The 19316-nt window shown below is 42.0% G+C and overlaps 1 protein-coding gene across 1 annotated transcript in view; it reads right to left on the bottom strand.

The window, feature by feature from the left end:
- Positions 1–19316, bottom strand: part of UGGT1 (UDP-glucose glycoprotein glucosyltransferase 1) — a gene marked incomplete in the record, with an annotated part of 2149769 nt that overhangs the window by 1221560 nt on the left and 908893 nt on the right. Inside the window, 1 exon segment of the mRNA XM_044070228.1 lies at positions 10567–10665. Within this exon segment, the coding sequence (XP_043926163.1) occupies positions 10567–10665 (99 nt within the window).

Here is a 19316-nt window from a genome sequence, read left to right as displayed (position 1 = left end):
TTCCCTGTGTTCTGCAATAGGCAATGGCAGAGGCCAGGCATTTTGTGAACACTCTGGAGGCAGTGGACAAACCAAAGGGCAAGGCAGTAAACTGGAAATGAAAAGAGTCCAGAGAAACATTTTCTGTGGGAGGGTAGGATGGGTATGTGCAAGTATGCTTCTTTTAGGTCAAATGTGGCCATGAAAGCCTTGGTAGGTATGAGAGGAAGGAGGCTTGGGAGCGACAGCATTCTGAAGGTGGGCACTTTTAAGAATAGATTAAAGAAGGAAAGGTCTAAAATAGGTCTCCATGGTCCGTCCTTTTTGGGGACCAGGAACAGTCGAGAGTAGAAACCTTTTCCCTCCTGTCCTGAGGGGACAGGTTCTATAGTACCCAAGTTCAGAAGGTCTGTCAGGACCTGTGGTAAGAGAGGTCTTGATTTCTGGGGGAAAAGGGAATGCCTCTTAGGGGTTGGCTTTTCTTTCCAGGAGAGGAAGTATCCTTTTTGGATAATGGCCAACACCCATCGGTCTGTAGTGATGGTTTTACAAAAGGGGAGGCAGTGGGATAGGAGGGCAGAGAGGGATAGGGGGGCAAGGCAGTCATGCATTGCTGGGGCCTCCTCTGTCCTGAAAACGCTGCTTAAGGGGAGGCTGTGGGTCAGCTGACCTGGAAGTTGTTTGTCTTCTGGTACATCTTCTAGGTCTGGAAGAGGTAGATCCAGCAGGATTTGGGTTACGTCTGCAAAATGTGGCCTTGGCAGAGTAGCTCCTGTAATATTTGGGGATGGGGGACAGCAACAAATGTTTGATGTCTTGTAATTCCTTGCTCTTTTCTTGCAGGTTTTTGAAAAGATCTGCAGATTGTTTTCCAAAAAGGAAACTGGGGTCCAGGGGGGCATCCAAGATCTTAGACTTAAAGTCTTCTGGTAAGTGTTGAGGTCTAAGCCAGCAATATCTCCTGAGAATAGAGGCAGATGCTGCAGAGCGAGCAGAAGCTTCTGCAGCATCATAGCTGCATCTGAGTGTCTGGCTACTTGGGCAGCCAGAGAAAGTTTAGAAGACATGTCTGCTTTTGTGGGGCAGTCAGGAGTACTGGCCTGCAAGGTAGAAGCTTGAGAAACCAGGTCCAAATCATATGTGGTCATATGTGTCTGATAGTTAATGGCTCTAAAAGCCAAAGTGGAAGAGCTATAGACCACCTTACCAATCCTATCTATATATTTGCTGTCCTTGTCAGTGGGTAAGAGCAAGGCAGACGGAATGAGCCTGGATTGTTTATCCAGATATGTGGCAATCACACCTGGTTCTGCCGGGGGGGGGTTGACTAGGAATTTGTGGTCATCAGGCACCTTGCAGAAGCAGTCTGGCCATTTAGGGGCAGGTGGCTGAGAATCTGGTGTCTTTGATGCAGAGATAAAAGCATCAAAGTATGCAGGAATGACAGGTGGAATGGCAGAAGGGAAGGGGGATTCTACCTGTAAAAGTTCAGCTCGACAAGCCACGATGCTTCGCTAGGGACGGCTTGCACCTGTCACCCCTGGGCTTTCGGATATTGGCAAAGGCTCTTGCCACCCCCATAGTGCCTTTTTTAGGCAAGGCTCAAAAGACAAACCCACCTCCATAGGTATCACAAGGGATAAGAAACTAAGAGTAATGCTACTCAACGCCAGAAGTCTAAACCTCAAGATGCACACACTCGAAACTCTCCTTAAAATGGAGAACATCGATATCTGTGCAGTAACAGAAACCTGGTTCAAGGCTCCTGAGAGCACCCCAGCACTACCAGGTTATACCTCATACCATGTTTTTTGGCCCCAAAATTTGGAACGAACCACAAAAGGAGGGGGAGTATCAATATTCGTCAAAGGTACCCACACCTCCAGGTTGGTGGCACAGCACGAAGCATCAGAGACTATCCATGTGCAACTAACAGTGGGTAAAACTGCCTTCCAGTTTATAGCTTGCTACAGACCACCCTCCCAAACCCAGGAACCCCACTCGGCCTTTCTGAGAACACTGGAAAATATGAAGGTCTCTCCAAACACCATTATATTGGGTGACTTCAACTACCCTAACATAGACTGGGAGCATTACTCTAGCTCCAACACCCTAGCCCAAAGGTTCCCAGAATTTATAAACTCAAATGCTATGGAACAACTTGTTGCCACTCCCACAAGAGAGGAAAACATACTGGACCTGATCATCACCAACATGGGGACTCTATGCTCCAGACCAGAAGTGTATCCCTCACTGGTAAGATCAGACCATAAACTAATCTCACTAGATATTCACATCCCAACCCCAGCCCCTGCCCAGAAAACCACAGTGAAAAACTTCTCTAAGGCAAGTTTCACACTTCTCAAAACAGAGGTGGAATCCTTCAAAGCCCCCAGGCCTGTGGAAAATACGGCCCAGACTGCAGAATCCTTTATAAACGCATTCTATGAACACCTTCAGGAATGCATGGATCATGCAATCCCAAATAAAACCAAGACCCAATCCTCCAAAGTTAGGCGTCCTGTCTGGTGGACCCCAGCCATAAACAAACTATACAATAGAAGATGGAAGCTACTACATGATAGAGCAAAATCCCAAAAAGGGAAGGCATCTCTGATCAGTATTAGCAAAAAATTACAGGTACTCATAAAATCGTCTAAGGCCAGCTTCGAGAGAAAAATTGCACAGGACACTAAGGATAATCACAAGGCTTTCTTTAGTTATGTTAGGAACCTGGGTGGGAATTCCCAGATATGCTCAGAATTAGCCCAAAATGACAAAAAATTCACCGAACCCACAGACATTGCCAACATCCTAGCTGACAGGTTCAGCGCAAACCTCTCCCCCCCCCCACCCCCCTGACATCTCAGATGCTCAGGTAAGAGCCGCCCTCTCCAAACCAAAAAACACAGCATCAATGGGACCAGACGGTGTCCCGGGCTGCGTCCTACATGAACTCCAAGAAGAACTAAACCCAAACATAAAACTACTGTTCAATCTCAGCCTTACTACAGGATATGTATCCAAAGAGTGGCATACAGCAACAGTGGTCCCTCTCCTCAAAGGTGGTGCCTCAATGGATCTTGGAAACTATCACCCTATAAGCTTGACTAGCTTGTTCTGCAAAGCTATGGAAAGGATCATCACGGACCTCATAAATAAAGATATTGGGGACCTACAGACACTGCATCCTACCCAGTTCAGCTTTGTTAAGGGCAGATCCTGCCTCTTAAACCTGGTCGATTTCTTTGAAACAGTCACCAAGGCCATTGACGAGGGGAAGGTGGTCCACACAGCCTACCTGGACCTTGCAAAAGCCTTCGATACAATACCCCACTCGGGCATTATAGATAAGCTCACCAGCTTAAATATAAACCCCTATGTCACTAGATGGGTTGCAAACTGGCACAAGGACAGAACCCACATGGTTAGAATTGCTGGAGCCATGTCAGACTCCAAACCAGTTACAAGTGGTGTCCCACAAGGCTCAGTCCTGGGACCTCTCTTGTTCGGTATATATTTCTCGGAGGTACAGGCTAACACAGAAGGACTGTGGCTGACCAAGTTCGCAGATGACTGCAAACTGAGCGCCATAATCGACTCTCCAGCCGACACAAGCATCCTACAAAAGGGCCTCATAGAAACAGACAACTGGTGCCAGAGCCATGGCCTCAAGCTAAATGCCAAAAAGTGTATAGTCATCCCCTTTGGCAAAAACAAAGTTCCCACAAATTACCACATAGGTGGTTATCCATTAAGTACGGAAGTAATTAGGGATCTGGGGACCCAAGTTGATAGCAATCTCTCATTTGACAACCACGTGGCCAAAGTGGTTAGAAAAACATTTTATATAGCCCACCTAATCGTGAAGGGATTCACATCTAGATCAAGGGAGGTCATCGTGCCTCTTTACTCATCCCTCATCAGGCCCATAATTGAGTACAAAGCCCCTTTTGGGATGTACCTTACCAGACATCTGTAGCAACTGGAAAGACCCCAAAAGTACCTCACCAAGAGGATCAAAGGGGTCAAACAGATGCCATATACTGCCCGGTTAAAGAAACTCCAAGCTCTACTCAGTGGCATACCGCCTGCTCAGAGGCGATCTGTGCCCGACGTATAAAGCCATGTCCAACCCGGAATTAATGGACATGCTGCACCTCAGAAAATCCAAATCCCATCGAGCTACGTCCTCGAGAGACTTGAACCTCAGCACTGAAATAAATAGGACATGCTGGAGGGACAGATTCATAACCCAGAGGCTCCCTTCACTCTGGAATAAAATCCCAGTCCAGGTTAGGCAGAGTCCCTCATTGACTCTCTTCAAGAGGAATCTTGATGAGTGGATGGGAGATAGTAGGTTTACACTTCTGTGTCACTGTTAGACAGAGGTACAGTATACTAACCTCGAAAAAGGGCATAGCAAAATTCATTTAAAATGGGTGGCGAAAGCCAAACACACTCTGGCTAGGCTTATAAATGCCCTAGGGCAGATAGCCTAGTATGAACCTATGAGTTTCAGACATTTGAGAGGTATCCCATTTGAAATATTCTTTCATTTTGGTGATAGTTTCACCAAATGTAATATCCTCTGGAGGAGAGTCTCCCTCAATAGAGTCTTCATCTGAGGAGTAGTACTCCTAAGGTGAAGCAATTTTGGGAGGTGTAAGAAATGGATTCCTCAGAGGAGGAGTAATAGGTGTCTTGCTCTTCTTCCCTGTCCTGAGAGGCCAGAGGAGGGAGAGAAGAGGCAGAAGCAGGTTTAGGGTTTAGCAGTGGTAGCCATAAAGGCCAGCATCAAGGAAGAAGTGAAGGACCTCCAGTCAGGTAGGCCTTCTTTGGTCATGGTCATATGTTTAGTTTTTTGTTTCTTTTTGGATGGTGTAGACGTAGGCCCGGAGTCAGATGACAGTCTAACGGTAGTAGCATCTGGATGAGGGATCCCAGTTGGAGGCTCTGCCAAGTCCGGTTCCTCCTTGACCTCGGTGGTAGTCGTTGTCTGGGCTGGCTCCAGGAATGTGCTGGTCGTCAACTGAGAAACGGCTTCTACAAAAGTTGCCGCTGAAGTCGACAGATCCTCCAGGCAATCCCTCAACCCCTAAATCAGAAGTTGGCAGGGCGTATGATAGCACAGCGACAGAGGTTAACGGGCCTAGGAATCTTGGCCTTCTTATGCGGAGGGTCTGTCATGGCCTCCAAGGTGGGATCCATCCTAAGGGCTAACCGTTTAAGCCATCGGTTCTCCAAGTAAAGATTAAGAGCAGCCAGACGGCTGCAAAGGGTCTTGGGTACAAAGGATTGGCAAATGGTGCAGGAGTTGTGATTGTGCTCCCAGCCTAAGCAAAAAACGCAGCGGTCATGCGAGTCTTTATGGGGTATCTGGCGCCCACATTGACATTTATCCTTTTTTGCTGACATCGGCTATGACCAGCTACAACAAACCAAACTTTAGCAAGATAATTAGAAGAAAAACCCCAATGGGGTACTTAGCTTTTTGAATGTGTGTGTTGAAGGAGCGAAGCATACGCTGCATCGGTCTGCAGCTGAAAAGTTCTGAGGTCTGTGCATGCAGACATCACATTTAAGGCCCCTGGTTTATGGCCCTACATTGACGTCCCACGCAGCTGCAACAGCCAAGCTGAAGCATTTGTATAGCAGCCGACGTACGGGTCGCCCGAGGTGGGAAATCCCACAACAAGAATACTGCAACGTAGGAATAGGACGACATCTGTAGTTAAATGTGTTACCACCAAGCAATGTAAAATGGCCTGATGGTCAAAAAGGAGCGAGACTAATGGAAGAACTTCAGAACGCCGAACGGCACTTGCAACGCTGCTTCTGCATTGGACCATGCGGCAAAAAAGACTGAGGAAATGACGTCGGTCATGCGCTTTTGTACCCTGACGTCCTGATGTCAGTTTTAAGCGCCTTGACCGACGTCAGCCTAATACTTTGGTATTCGGGCCGACCGAGGACAGCGGACTACCCATATGTAAGGACTGCAGCAATGTGAGATGAAGAACATCAGGTCTTAGCAACATGATGTTACTTTCAAATATGACAAAGAATTTCACATGATTATTACACCTGTGCCTGGCATTACAATGTTTAAGCAAATCCTGCAGAATAAAATGACTAGTACACAGTAATAGATGTGGTAAATGCTTCTTTTTGATATTCCTTAGTCCAGAAAACTGAACAGCAGTTTGCTTTTGAAATGGAATGAAGCAAGCTGCTTGAATTCTGCTTTTCACTACAGACACTTCAGCATAAGACCTGGCTAACTTTCTTAGTGGGGAAGCGTGGGCTATTTTTATATACCACATAATATTAAAATAGTTGTTAAAAAGCCCTGCCCATTGAGATGAGTAGAGCAAATGAGCTATGAAAATATTTCAGAGGTGTAAAAACTCATCTACAGAAGTGAAATGCCTGAAAATAATGTAGCTAAGTCTTAAAAGCAAATATAAAGGCTCATACATCTGTAAAACATTCAAGAATATACAACAATGAAAGGAGCCCAAATGGTTAGAGTGGAGGGTTTCAGGAGTCCTTTTAAACTGTATATGTGCACTGCAGTGCAACCTTCTGACAGTGTGAAAAGAATCAATTTGCTGTGACAGTGGCTTGAGATGATCAGTGGCTTGAGATGAAGTGCCATAATATCATACTCTAAATGGCAAATGTTTGTTGTCAAGATCTCTGTGCTATGCATAAACCTCTACATAAATAAATGGACTGCCCGCTGGCTCACAGAGAGGACACAAGAAATCAGGACTGGTGAGACCATCTCCACCAAAAGACCAGTCACCAGAGGAGTACCCCAGGGCTCTGTGTTGGCCAACTCCTGTTTGACATCTACTTCTCGGAAGTCAAGGCTAAAGTTAAAGGCTTCTGGCTCACCAAGTTCACAGATGACTGTAAATTGGGAGCTATTATAGATTTCCCCAAGACACCAACATCTTGCAAGAGGGTTTAACACAGAAAATGACTGGTGCCAAAGCCATGGCCTAAAGCTTAATGCCCAAAACACATTACAATGTCCTTTGGGAAACTGCCAACCCAAGTTAATTACTCCATCAATAAAACACCTCTAAGAGTTGAGCCATTAGTAAGGTATCTGAGAACATAAGTAGACAGCAATTTGGCCTTTAACCAACATGCAGCTAAGATGGCAAGAAAATCATTCTATGTCGCCCAAATTATAGGTAAGGATATGGCCTCCAGATCCAAGGAAATTACAGTAATTCTCTACTTGGCCCTCTTCAGCCCCATAATTGACAACAATGCCCCCTTTGGCATGTACCTAACCAGACACTGGTCTCTGTCTGCAGTCTCTGACATGCTGCTGAGAGGGGATTTTTGCCTGGCTTACAGGGTTTCCTCATACCTAGCCGTGATGGATCTGCTGCACATGCACCAAACACAGAGCACCAGAAACACTAGATCCAATGATCTGAACTTTGCTTGTGACAAATAGGAAGTGCTCGAGAGACAGCTGTGTGTCACAAAGGATCCCATGCTACTGAATAGTCTCCCCATTAATGTAAAACAGAGTTCATCCTTGACCCTATCAAAGAATACCTTGACAACTGGATACAATCGTAAATTTATTCCCAGGTCTGGACCGCCAATAAGAAAAGTATTATCTTAATACTAACCCCTACAAATCCCTTAGTTACCTCCCTACTAATATGCATCACCCAACATACAGACAATCATGATACACGGGATCCAGATTGATTTGAAGTGTGCGGCTATGCTTCTAAGGGCACTAGTTAGTTATTAGCCTAATAACCTATGAACCTGTAAGATCTGACAATGATTAAGATACAGGATGGTCTAAAAGGACTTACAATTTTTTGTAGATAATCCAGAGTAGGAACAATTACTTTTAACTCTCAAAAAAATCACCCTAAAAGCAAAAGACCAGATTACTTTGAAAGGATGGTAAAAGTCAGCACAGTCTTCATTCTCATTAAATGATCCCTGTGTGGGACAACAATCTTTTCTCTGAGCTACACTACCCAAATAAGAGACTGGATAGCGTTTACCAGCATGAAGTCCTAAGGACAAATGTCTCACCAAAGTTGGAAAAAGACTGTATGGCAGACCATATATTAAGGGGAAAAATGTTGTGGGTTGGCATAATATTTAAGGTGTCTTCCTCACAAACCCAAAGTACAGGGTTTGATTCTCACCTCTGAAGAGAAATTCTCTAAGCTTAAAATGGTCAGAAACAGCAACTAGCTTAGTACTTACCTAGGAACCTATTTATAACTTTGCAGTTTATAAGTGCGCGCACACACACACACACACACACACACACACACACACACACACACACTCTATCTGTCTAAGGTTACAAGTACCTCCCTAACTAAAAACTGGTTTAAGAAATTCACATTACTTCAATCTAGCCTGCAACACAAACAGGACCTGCTGGACACAGATATCTCTCTCAGAAATCCATATCTAGCAGAGCACACCCATGACACTGTTTAAGCGCAACCTGGATAACTGGATGAGAAACCTTAAATTTCTGTCAGGGACTGCCCTGGCTTCTCTCCTGGACATGGGTAGCCCTTTCTAGAAAAAGTCTGAGTATAGACGATATCTCTCATCTAGTATTATATTGGGATTTAATGGCTAGGCTTGTAAAGACCCTCAGGTCAATAGCTTAGTAACATCGTATGAACCTATGCAATAAATAAAGTGATAAAATGTCAGGAAAAAGTTTATGTATAGAAACTAAGCATAGAAAATAAAGAAAAAATACGACAGAACATTACAATATCTTGAAGAAACTTTATCATGCAAATCCACGGGAAGTTTTGAGCAAGAATGTTACTGCAGCTACTGGGAGAAGAAGATTAAGATGTAAAATACTGGAATGTTTAAAGATTTTTAAGGAGCTAATCTATAAATAAATTATCAGTGAAGGGCAATATGTTATATAAAGCACTGACAGAAAGTTTATGTTTATTCTGTGAACAAGAAGAAACAATGGAACATTTTTTTTGATTTGTGAGAGAGTAAAGACAATGTAGGGTATGATATGTACAGAGAATATTTTGGAAGGTACAACAAAACCCAAAGATTTAGATATAAATAAGATTTTGGATTATTATGGAAAAAGTGTAGAGAATATGCTGAGAATGCAGACAGTCATTTTATATAATATGAATAATTTGGAGCACAACAGCAAATCAAAATGAGATTTTATTTAATAACAAGTGAAGTTTATAAGAAGAATCAGACTAGGGTAATGAAAAAAAGAATGAGGGTTAAACAGACATGAGATGGCTAAAGTGTGATGATACTGCAAAGTATGAAATGTTTATAAGTTTATTTTTTGTTTGATTTGTTTGTTGATCAAGTTGAGTAAGCATATATAATTGCAAAAGGGCCCCTACTCTTTTGATAAGTGGTATCTTTTATATCCTCCAGAGTTATCAGGCAGTTACGACATCAGTTTAACTTCTCATCCAAAGAACGGCACACAGAGTGCAGCACATGCCATCTGCGTGCACAGCAGTCAGTAATAGAAAAATAATCCAAACACCTGGGGAGGGAAGAGAACTCGCATTCTTCTAATCTCCATGCATCAAAGGCAAGAGTGCTACCTCTGTTGAACCAGTGACACTACATTAACATTTTGGGAGGGGGTACTAAACTAATTTTTTTTTCCAAAGAAGAGTATTTGCATGTATGAAGATACATGTGAACATTTTGTTTTTGTTGAAAATCTGATTACCATAACCTTATGCACACAAGCTCTACAACAAGAAACAATCATAACAATATGCTCATTCTAATGTTTTTCAATTGGAAACCTTAAACCCAAACAGCATTAACATGATGAAATGTCATCAAAGAAAGAAGTACTAATACTGGGTCACTGGTAGCTGGTGGAAGCTTAAATTAATCCAGTAAATTTCAGGAACAGGCAATACACCAAACAAACTTGTTAAAAACAGAATGCTTTCTAAATGGACATTTTACTCCCTGGCTCTCAATATTACTGATACTAAAAGTATCGTGGGCAACTCTTTCTTTGCTGAACTGGCTATGAATACCATTCAACCATTCCTCTCAACTGCCCGTGATTTTTAGCTCAAAATTTTGCTCCAATCCTCCTATAACTGGTGATTTTTTACCCCCCAAGAAAAAATGATGGAGTCCAATCAACATAGTTATAGCCATATTTTACTTCAGAAAATGCAGGTCAACTTAAGATAGCTTACTCTACAACTTGTACAAGTCAGTACCAATATTTAAATGGTTTTGCTTACTTGGGGCATTTGCCGTTGATCCTGGTTATAAGAGGTTGAGGGTTATGCTTTCATCTTTGCTGTTTTGTAATAGAAAGTCAAACCAAAGATGTATACAAATGCCCCCACAAAAAATACACCTTAATGTATAAAAAAGTTAGCTTAAAATCCTTGAAACACTGAAAAGCATACAACAGTTTTTTTAATCTGCTCTAAAAGTTTTCCATCCATGCAGTGTTTTAAATCTCTACATTTCATTAAAGTTTCATGAACTATAACAAATTTCAAACCAAATCAAGAAAAAATAATATACCTTTTTTAGTCAAATAATTCATACTGTTGGACACTGCAACAGCTTTCTCTCTGGTGTCCAAGAAAATAAATCTTGCATAATCGTCTATAAATTTGTTGCCTAGAAAACAATTAATCATATTTTCAATTCTTTTTAAAAGACAACATATGGGATAAAGACCATTACAAACACAAGCTCAAAGACCATTAGAGCTCTTTTGTTATGCACAGTATTTCTTGTAACATTATTCTAATGAAATGGTAAAATGATAAAATGTTATGCATTTACTGCATTATTTCAGTTCTGACACTAACACAGTTGGTCAAACATTCAAAAGTCAACATCTCTAAAAAGGTTTTCAGATTTTTTTTTCATATGTTTGCAGAACATGTCACCAGTTAAACAGTCTTTATAATGCACTGATTTTACTAACAGCAAGAAGCCATCATCGTCCCAGACATAGTTTGCATTTGTTTTTCTCTTGCTGTCACATTTAACCGGGTATATTTTTTTTTTGAGAAAAAGGATTATTTTCATCACTGATGTTATATAAGCATACCAAAAAATTTAAATAAAGAATTTGAAGAAATATTGCATATATATATATATATATATATATATATATATATATATATATATATCTGAAGCAGGCCACAATGGAAGTATGAACTTTTCAACCAAATTTCTCAGGCAAATATGTAAGAGGCAGAGTGAATCTATTTAGAGACATTGAACACAAAAATGTTTACAATTTTATCTTAAAGTAATGAATGCTTTGCACAACAGCCTAATTTTTCTAGGAGAGTATTAGCGTTAATACAGTCTCACAAAATGTTACTGATGTAGAGAAATATATATATACACACATATATATATATATATATATATATATACATATATACACACACTTACACACACACACACATATATATATATATATATATATATATATATATATATATATACATACACACACACACACATATATATATATATATATATATATATATATATATCTCTGACACAATGCCAGTCCAATACAGATACATTCTGGAAATGTAAGGCACTCCAATCTCTGAAGAGAAATCATGTCCCCTTCCTCTCAATGGAAATGCAATATCCCAGACTGTTGTTATGAAATGCCTGTAAAACCTTGCATTGCACCCATTGTTTGCAGAACATAAGATAACCACCCATATACAATTCTTATCAAAATATTAAAGGAATTAAGAACGGGCAGTCAGGAACAAAATGTGCCCAAGATTCCCATTCTACTCTTAAGGCCAAAAATTCATCTCAATACTGAATTTGACTCAAGAACTCCCAAGATGGCTGCCCACTGATCAACAGTTACAATACAGCTCTCCCAGTATGAAAACTGCAGTTGTGAAAAAAGCTAGTGAAACCTATCTAACTGGATACATTTCAGATGCTGCCCAGTAAGTACAGTGCCTGGATGTCACTAAAGAAGAAATTTATGGAAAGTAACAAAGTCAACCAACAAATAAAAAGAGAAAAATCTAGCTGGGTTCAGCAAAAAGCAGTTCAGTTTCACCTTTGATACTCAAGGTGGCTTTCAGTAATTTAGATAAAAAATAAATCAGAAGGTATTCAGAAATATTTAAAATAAATGAAAGACTGAAGGTCTATATAGAGTCAAACAACAAAAGTCTGAAAATAAACAGAACAGTTAATTAGCAAGTCAATGAGCTGACAGAACTGCAGAAATCAGAGGCTGAAATGAAGAAAAGGCTGGCCAAGTAGCAGGCATTTCAAAAAATAGTACACTTAGAAGACAAAGCATGCAGAGACAACCTGAGGATTTTCTGGTGTACCAGTGAAACTGGAAGGAACTACTGATTTTATAAAGTATAAATAAGCAAGTGGACTGGTGTTCCACATCAGTATTTTTTAATAATTTTCTGCCACAATTTTGTCAAGAGGAACTCTTTCTGTTGGTATGACTGCATCATTAATGTTATATGTTTTTGCTTCCTTTTTTATTTCCTCTTTAGCCTGTTCAGCATCCAAAAGTGTTTTTGACAGTCTAGGAAAAAATATTCGAAAGACAGATGCAAGCTGCTTGAGTTTCACACCTAAAACTTGACAGGGCTGCTGGGGTGAGGGATGTAAATTGTACTGATATATGTAAAATTAAAGATTATAAATAATCGTCCTTAGTATTAATGTTACTGGTTTATGCTATAGACAAGTTTTTTTTTTTAAACAACAAAAGTTTGAAAAATAAACTGATGAAAGGCTTTTGTATTTGCAGCATAATTAGCTACTTTGTCTATTAACAAATGCTCTCAATGGCAGGCAAGAAGTTTACAGTTGCAGGCAGTTAATCATGTGAAGTCTCAAAAGTGTGCTTCGAGTAAAATTAAAAGAGATTCTTTCAAGCATCTGCAAAGTTACTTTTTGTTTTCTCATTGCTTACTGTTTTTACTTGGAAACCATCTATGTATGTGTAGGTGCAAACAATTAATCAAGAGACCTCTGACCACTCTGTGATGAGAGAAATGTATGGGATACAGTGAAATTAACAATTAAAGGAGCACTGTCAAGCAGTTCATGGAAAAATAAATGAAGTCTGAAACTCTGGAAAGTGAGTTAAGTTACTCAAGTTGATGCCTAACCAACAGGCTTAATACTTTAATGTATTTAATATAGCAGTGCAAAATGCTGTTTATTTATTTAAAAGTAGCCAGTGCACGTTTTTCTTACAGTTAAAAGTTAATGTTTACTGAAAGCATGCACAGTGTTTTTTCACATCAGGGAGGTAAACACAGATAAAATCAGTGTAAGTGGGAGGATAAGCCACAACATATGCTTTAGCATGAGTAACCTTTAGTAAGATGAAAGGTAAATAAGTGGCAAATCAAACATAAACAAAAGCAAAAAGCCACTTGCTGTACTGAGACTGGAAGGAATGAATGTAAGCAATTTTAAGCGCAACACAAATTTATTTATCCGTTCTTCATCCAAAGGACTTCATCAGAAAAAAAGTACAGTTTTGTACCTACCATAAATGTAGATGTCCGATAGGTATGCATCTGCAGTCATAACATATGGGTTGTCCTGCCTCAGGCAGCCCTTCGGTCAGCCGGATTCCAAAGTCTGGGTCTGGCCTCGACTGATGTCGCACTTTCCCCAACGTCAGAGCATCTGGGGTATAAAAGCATCAGCCGACATCATTTTCCTCAGTTTTTCTTGCCCCAGATGCCAGGTGCCCTCTAGGAAGGCTAAATTTGGATAAATGCTGAAAAGTTCCAAACATTTGCAAATTATATACATGAATAAACAAACAAATACACCATAATAGATTCCCCCAGCTAGCTAAAATATGGGTCAGCACCCTAGGAATACCACAGAGGGGAAGGAGGGAGGGTAATGCTGACTGCAGATGCATACCTATCGGACATCTACATTTATGGTAGGTACAAAACTGTACTATGTCCTTCAAGGATGCATCTGCAGTCATAACATATGGGTAGAATACCATAGCCAATCTGGGGGAGGAGGTACTAAGAAAAGGAAGGTGTAGTTAAGATCCCCTGCAGGACTGCAGTTGCAAACCCTGCTCTGGATCTAGAGTATAAAGGTAGATTGTAATGCTTGGCAAATGTATGTACGGAGCTCCAAGTAGCAGCTTCTAAAATGTCCTTGGTAGCCACCCCCCCGTAGGAAGGCTGTAGTGGTGGCTGTGGCTCTTGTGGAGTGAGGCCTGATATTTTCAGGAACTGTCTTTCCATGAAAGGAGTAGCAAAAGTGAATGCAATTTCCTATCCATTTTGAAATTGTCTGTTTGGAAATTGCTCTTCCTTGCACCCCAGTTGCATATGCTACAAAAAGTTGGTCAGTTTTTCTGCTAGTTTTTGTTCTGTCCAAGTAGTAGCGTAGTTGTCTGTGTATATCCAGGGTGTGAAAAAGCTTTTCCCCTTTATTCTGTGGATTAGGGAAGAACATAGGCAAGTGAATAGCTTGGTTCAAGGATACCCTAGATACCACCTTTGGCATAAAAGTGGGATTGGTTCTTAGTGACACTCTGCCCTGGTGGAAAATAAGAAAAGGCTGCACTGCCATTAATGCTTGTAACTCAGATACTCTTCTTGCTGAAGTGATTGCCAGAAGGAATGCAGTTTTCCAAGATAGAAACTGTAGATCCGCTGATGCTGCTGGTTCAAAAGGAGGCAGTGTCAGTTTTTCCAGCACAAAGTTGAGATCCCAGGCAGGTAGAGGGGGTCTTATTGGAGGTTTAACATTTTTGATCCCTCTCAGAAATTGTCTGAGGAGAGGGTGTGAGAAGATAGGTGGATCCACATTGTATTCTGCTGAAATTGCTGAAGCATGAATCTTAATGGAAGAATAGGACAGACCATTGTGGAACAATTCTGCTAAATATTCTAGGATATGTGCTAGGTTTGCCACTGTGACATCTGTGCCCTTTGATGTGCTCCAAATGAGAAATCTCTTCCACTTGGCTGAGTATGTCTTCCTTGTGGAAGGCCTGCGAGCCTCCAGGATAATGTCCTTCAACCTCTGAGATAAAACAGTTTGATTGGGATTTAAGGAATTTTCCAGGCAGTTAGCTGCAATGTTTTCAAGTTGGGATGCAGGGTCTTGAAATTGTTCTGTGTTAAAAGAATAGGCCATAGGGGGAGAGGCCATGATTTTGCCTGAGACATGCTTCTCAATAGTGGATACCAGTGTTGTCTTGGCCGGTCCGGAGCTATTAGTATCACTTTTGGCTGTTCCTCCCTGATCTTCAGTAGAACCTTGTACATCAATGGGAGAGGTGGGAAGGCATATACTGTTAGGGCTTTCCAGCTGAAAGAGAAAGAGTCCACCCTCCAAGCTAGTGTATGGTATGTCCTTGAGCAGAATGTCTTCAGTTGATGGTTGAGTGGGGAGGTGAACAGATCTATCTCCGGCATTCCCCATGTCTTTGTTATGAGTTTGAAGATGTCTGGGTGCAGCACCCATTCGTGTGCATCCATGGTAGTTCTGCTTAAGTTGTCCGCCAGTGTATTTTCTTTCCCTGGCACGAATTGGGCCTGCAGTTGGATATTGAGATTCAGGCATAGATCCCACAGATTCATAGCCATCTGGCATAGAGGGTAAGAATGTGTGCCTCCCTGTTTATGTACCACATGACCGTGGTGTTGTCTGTCCTTATTAACAGATGTCCTTGTTGGAGTAAAGGTTTGAATGCCTCGATTGCATGCCTCACTGCCAGCATTTCCTTTTGGTTTATGTGCATGCTTAGCTGCCCTTGAGGCCATAGGCCTTGGATACATTTGTCCTCCATGTGTGCTCCCCATCCTCGGTCTGAGGCGTCCGTGGTGATGGTCTGCCTTGTTTTTGGTTTGTTGAAAGGCAACCCTCTGTTGGACTGGCAGGCCTGAGCCCACCACAGGAATTCCTTTTGAAAGCATGGAATGACTGGTATCATGGTTTCTAGACTGTGACTGTGTTGAGACCATACACTCCTTAGGTACCATTGTAATTTCCTCATGTGCAGTCTGGCATGTGGGATTAAAATTATGCAGGATGCCATGTAACCCAGGGCCTGCAGGATTTTCCTTGCAGTAAGCTGAGTTTGTCTTGTCAGAATCATGAAGTAATCTGGAAGTTGTTTTTGCTTTTCTTCTGTTAGAAAGGCCATTTGGGTGTTTGTGTCCAGATCTGCACCCAAAAAGGTTATCCTTTGGGATGGTACTAGTCTTGACTTTTGGATGTTGACTGTGTATCCCAAGGTCTGTAACAGGTGTATGGCATAGGCCAAGTCCTTTAACAATTTTTTCTTGTTGTCCGCTTGTATTAAGCAGTCATCCAGGTATGGATAAATTTGAATTCCCTGTAGTCTGCAATGTGCAATTACTGAAGCCAGGCATTTCGTGAATACTCTGGGCGCAGTAGATAAGCCAAAGGGCAATGCTGAGAATTGATAATGCTCTGATCCTGCAAGAAATCTGAGGTGTCTTCTGCAACTTGGTCGGATAGGGACGTGCAGGTATGCCTCCTTGAGATCTAGAGTCACCAGCCAAGACTCCTTGCCCAACATGGGAAGAAGTTGCTGTAGGGTCAGCATTTTGAATTTTGGCACAATGAGACAAGTGTTCAGTGCGGACAGGTCGAGAATAGGCCTCCATTGATTTTCTTTTCTTGGTACAAGGAATAGTCTGGAGTAAAATCCTTGGCCTTGTTCTGAACATGGTACCTTTTCTATAGCTTTCATCTGAAGTAAATTGCTGATTTGTCTTAAAGCCTCTGCCTTCTGATTTGGTGGAAGGTTTGGCATTCCACTTCTTGTTGGCAAAGTGTGGAAGTGAAACCTGTATCCTTTGTCTATTATTTGCAATGTCCAAGTATCCTTTGTAATATAATGCCAGTTTTTTGAGAATAAAGCCAGCTTTCCGCCCAAGGGTGCTTCCAGTTGATCCCTGGTAGGCGGAATCAGAATCAAGTCATTGAGTCTGTCCTGTAGTACTGGTTGTCGTTGTAGCTGTTGCACTACTCCTCTGGTTGGCAGGCTGCCACTGGTGGCCTCTGTAGGAGCCCTTCGATTGACCTCTGCCTCTAGGGCGCCTGTTCCTGCCTCTCTGGGCTCTGTCCGAGTCTGGAAAGGACCAATTCTTTGTAGGCCAGTTTCTGCTGAATCTCGGTGGTTGAACTTGGAGGAAATCTTTAACTGTTTGCACAGATTTTGCTTTTTCTTCAACCTTTTTTAGAATCTCCTGTGCAGGGGAGCCAAATAAATTTTGTTTCTCCATTGGAGCATCGAGGAGTTTAGCTTTGACATGGTCTGGCAAAGATTGCTCCTTCAGCCAGGCATGCCTACGAATAACTGCCCCAGTCATAGCTGATCTAAATGAAGCGTCCAGTGCATCATAGCCACATTTTAAGAAATGATTACTAACCTGTTGTGAGTTATGTACCAAATCCTGAAGGGATTTACGGTCTAAGGGTTCAGGAGAAGAAAGTTTCCTATTCAGTTCATCTAACAAATACTCTTGGTACTGTATCATATGGAATTGACAGTTTAATGCCCTGACAGAAAGAGTTGCAGATGTATAGACCTTCTTTCCCCATCTCTCCAAAGCTCTAGACTCTCTTTCAGAGGGTAGGGGATTTTTGGCAGTAGCGGCTGCAACCCCTTTAGGGCCCTGAGAAATAGTTTCTGGGTCTGCAGAATGGGCTTTATACAGATGGAAATGAGAATTCGGGACCCTGTAATATCTGTCAGGTTTGGCAGGGGCCGGAGGAAAAGTATCAGGGGCTGTACTAACATCATTGTACACATCATCAATTACATTTAGAACAGGAGGTATAGCTAAGGGCCTATGCTGAGGCAAATGCAAAAAGGTCCTTAATCTTTTTCTAGAATCAGAGAAATCCTGACCTTGCCATTGAAAGTGCTCTCTCATGGAGTGTAAAGTCTCCCCAAAGGAAAACTCTTCAGGAGGGGAGGCCGAAGGGATAGATTCCTCTGCATCTGAATCCTCATAAGGCGAGTAAGCCCCTTCCTGGTGATCTGACAACTCAGATCCATCCGTGGACTCATCTGAGGAGTGAGGTTCAGAGGGGTCAGTCCTGGGCCTTTTATCTGGAGGAGGTTGAGAGGCCCTGTCTGGGTGAGGTTGTGAACCCCTAATTAAGGAGATAAGGTCCTCAGCAAGGCTGAGGATCTGTGAACTAGAGGAAGGCCTCTGGGGTGTAGATTTGGCAGGCAAAGCTTTTGAAAGTTTGGCAGCTTTAGCCCTAGAAAAGGCCTTAATGGACATAGAACCTGGGGGCCTAGCTGCCCCACGTGTAGTGGTAGAAATGTCCAAAGGTATGGTGTCGGACAATTCCTGAACACTAGCTTCGGTAGGTAGTTCTGAAGCCGACTCAGCCGGGGCCTCTCGGGCCTCGGTGGTCGGAAGTATGGTTTTGGAAGAAGGAATCGCCGAGGACTCAGTTTCGCCGAAACAGAGAGACACTAGTCCTCAGCCGTGGTTTCAGCTGAAACCGCTGGCTGCGCGAGTGTGTCCTCCTTTTTTTTTTTGACTTTGACCATATGCAAAGAGTCTCCGACGCCATTTTATAAGCAAAAACCTTCAAAAAAAAAATTCCTCTACCTCCGCCGCTAAGAGTTAGTGGGGTTGAGAAGGAGGCACAGGCGGTTAAGCAGAAACAGGGTGGTCTGGGGGGCCTAGCAAAGGCAGTAAGAAGAAAAGAAATCCTTTATGGGTTATTTGTTCCCCAAGTTAAAATTATTTACTTTGTCTTGGACATTGGCTGCTGAGAGTCCAGCCCCCTCAACGGGTAATTGGCTTTTTTCGTCGCTGAAATCTCTGGATCTGACCATCCGACCGACTAGCACAGCTTCCGCTTCGCTTCTGAACGCAGACTGAAGAAAAAGAAAAGAAAGAAATGCTGCTTACGGCTGCATTCTGGCTTCCTCGGGCAGACGAATTCGACATCCGCCCCCAGACACACAGACGAGGACAGACCCCGACTTTGGAACTGCCTGAGGCGAGGGACAACTATGTTATGACTGCAGATGAGATGACTGCAGATGCATCATTGAAGGACATCTGCAATCAAATGCAAATCTTAATAATACTAACATAGAAAATATATAAACAAAATACAATACACTTAAATAAACACACTGAAAAAAACACAAAATCATTGTCCCCACCCATAATTGTTATAAATTTTTTTATTCTTTTTTTCTTCTAAAATCTTAATAACTTCATATTATTAATCCTCTTAATATTAGG

This window comes from Protopterus annectens, chromosome 4.part1 (genome assembly GCF_019279795.1).
Source record: "Protopterus annectens isolate FY-2018-M chromosome 4.part1, PAN1.0, whole genome shotgun sequence".
Taxonomy (NCBI): Eukaryota; Metazoa; Chordata; order Ceratodontiformes; family Protopteridae; genus Protopterus; species Protopterus annectens.
The sequence above is the reverse complement of the archived record's forward strand: the minus strand, read 5'-3'. Positions and strand labels throughout refer to the sequence as shown.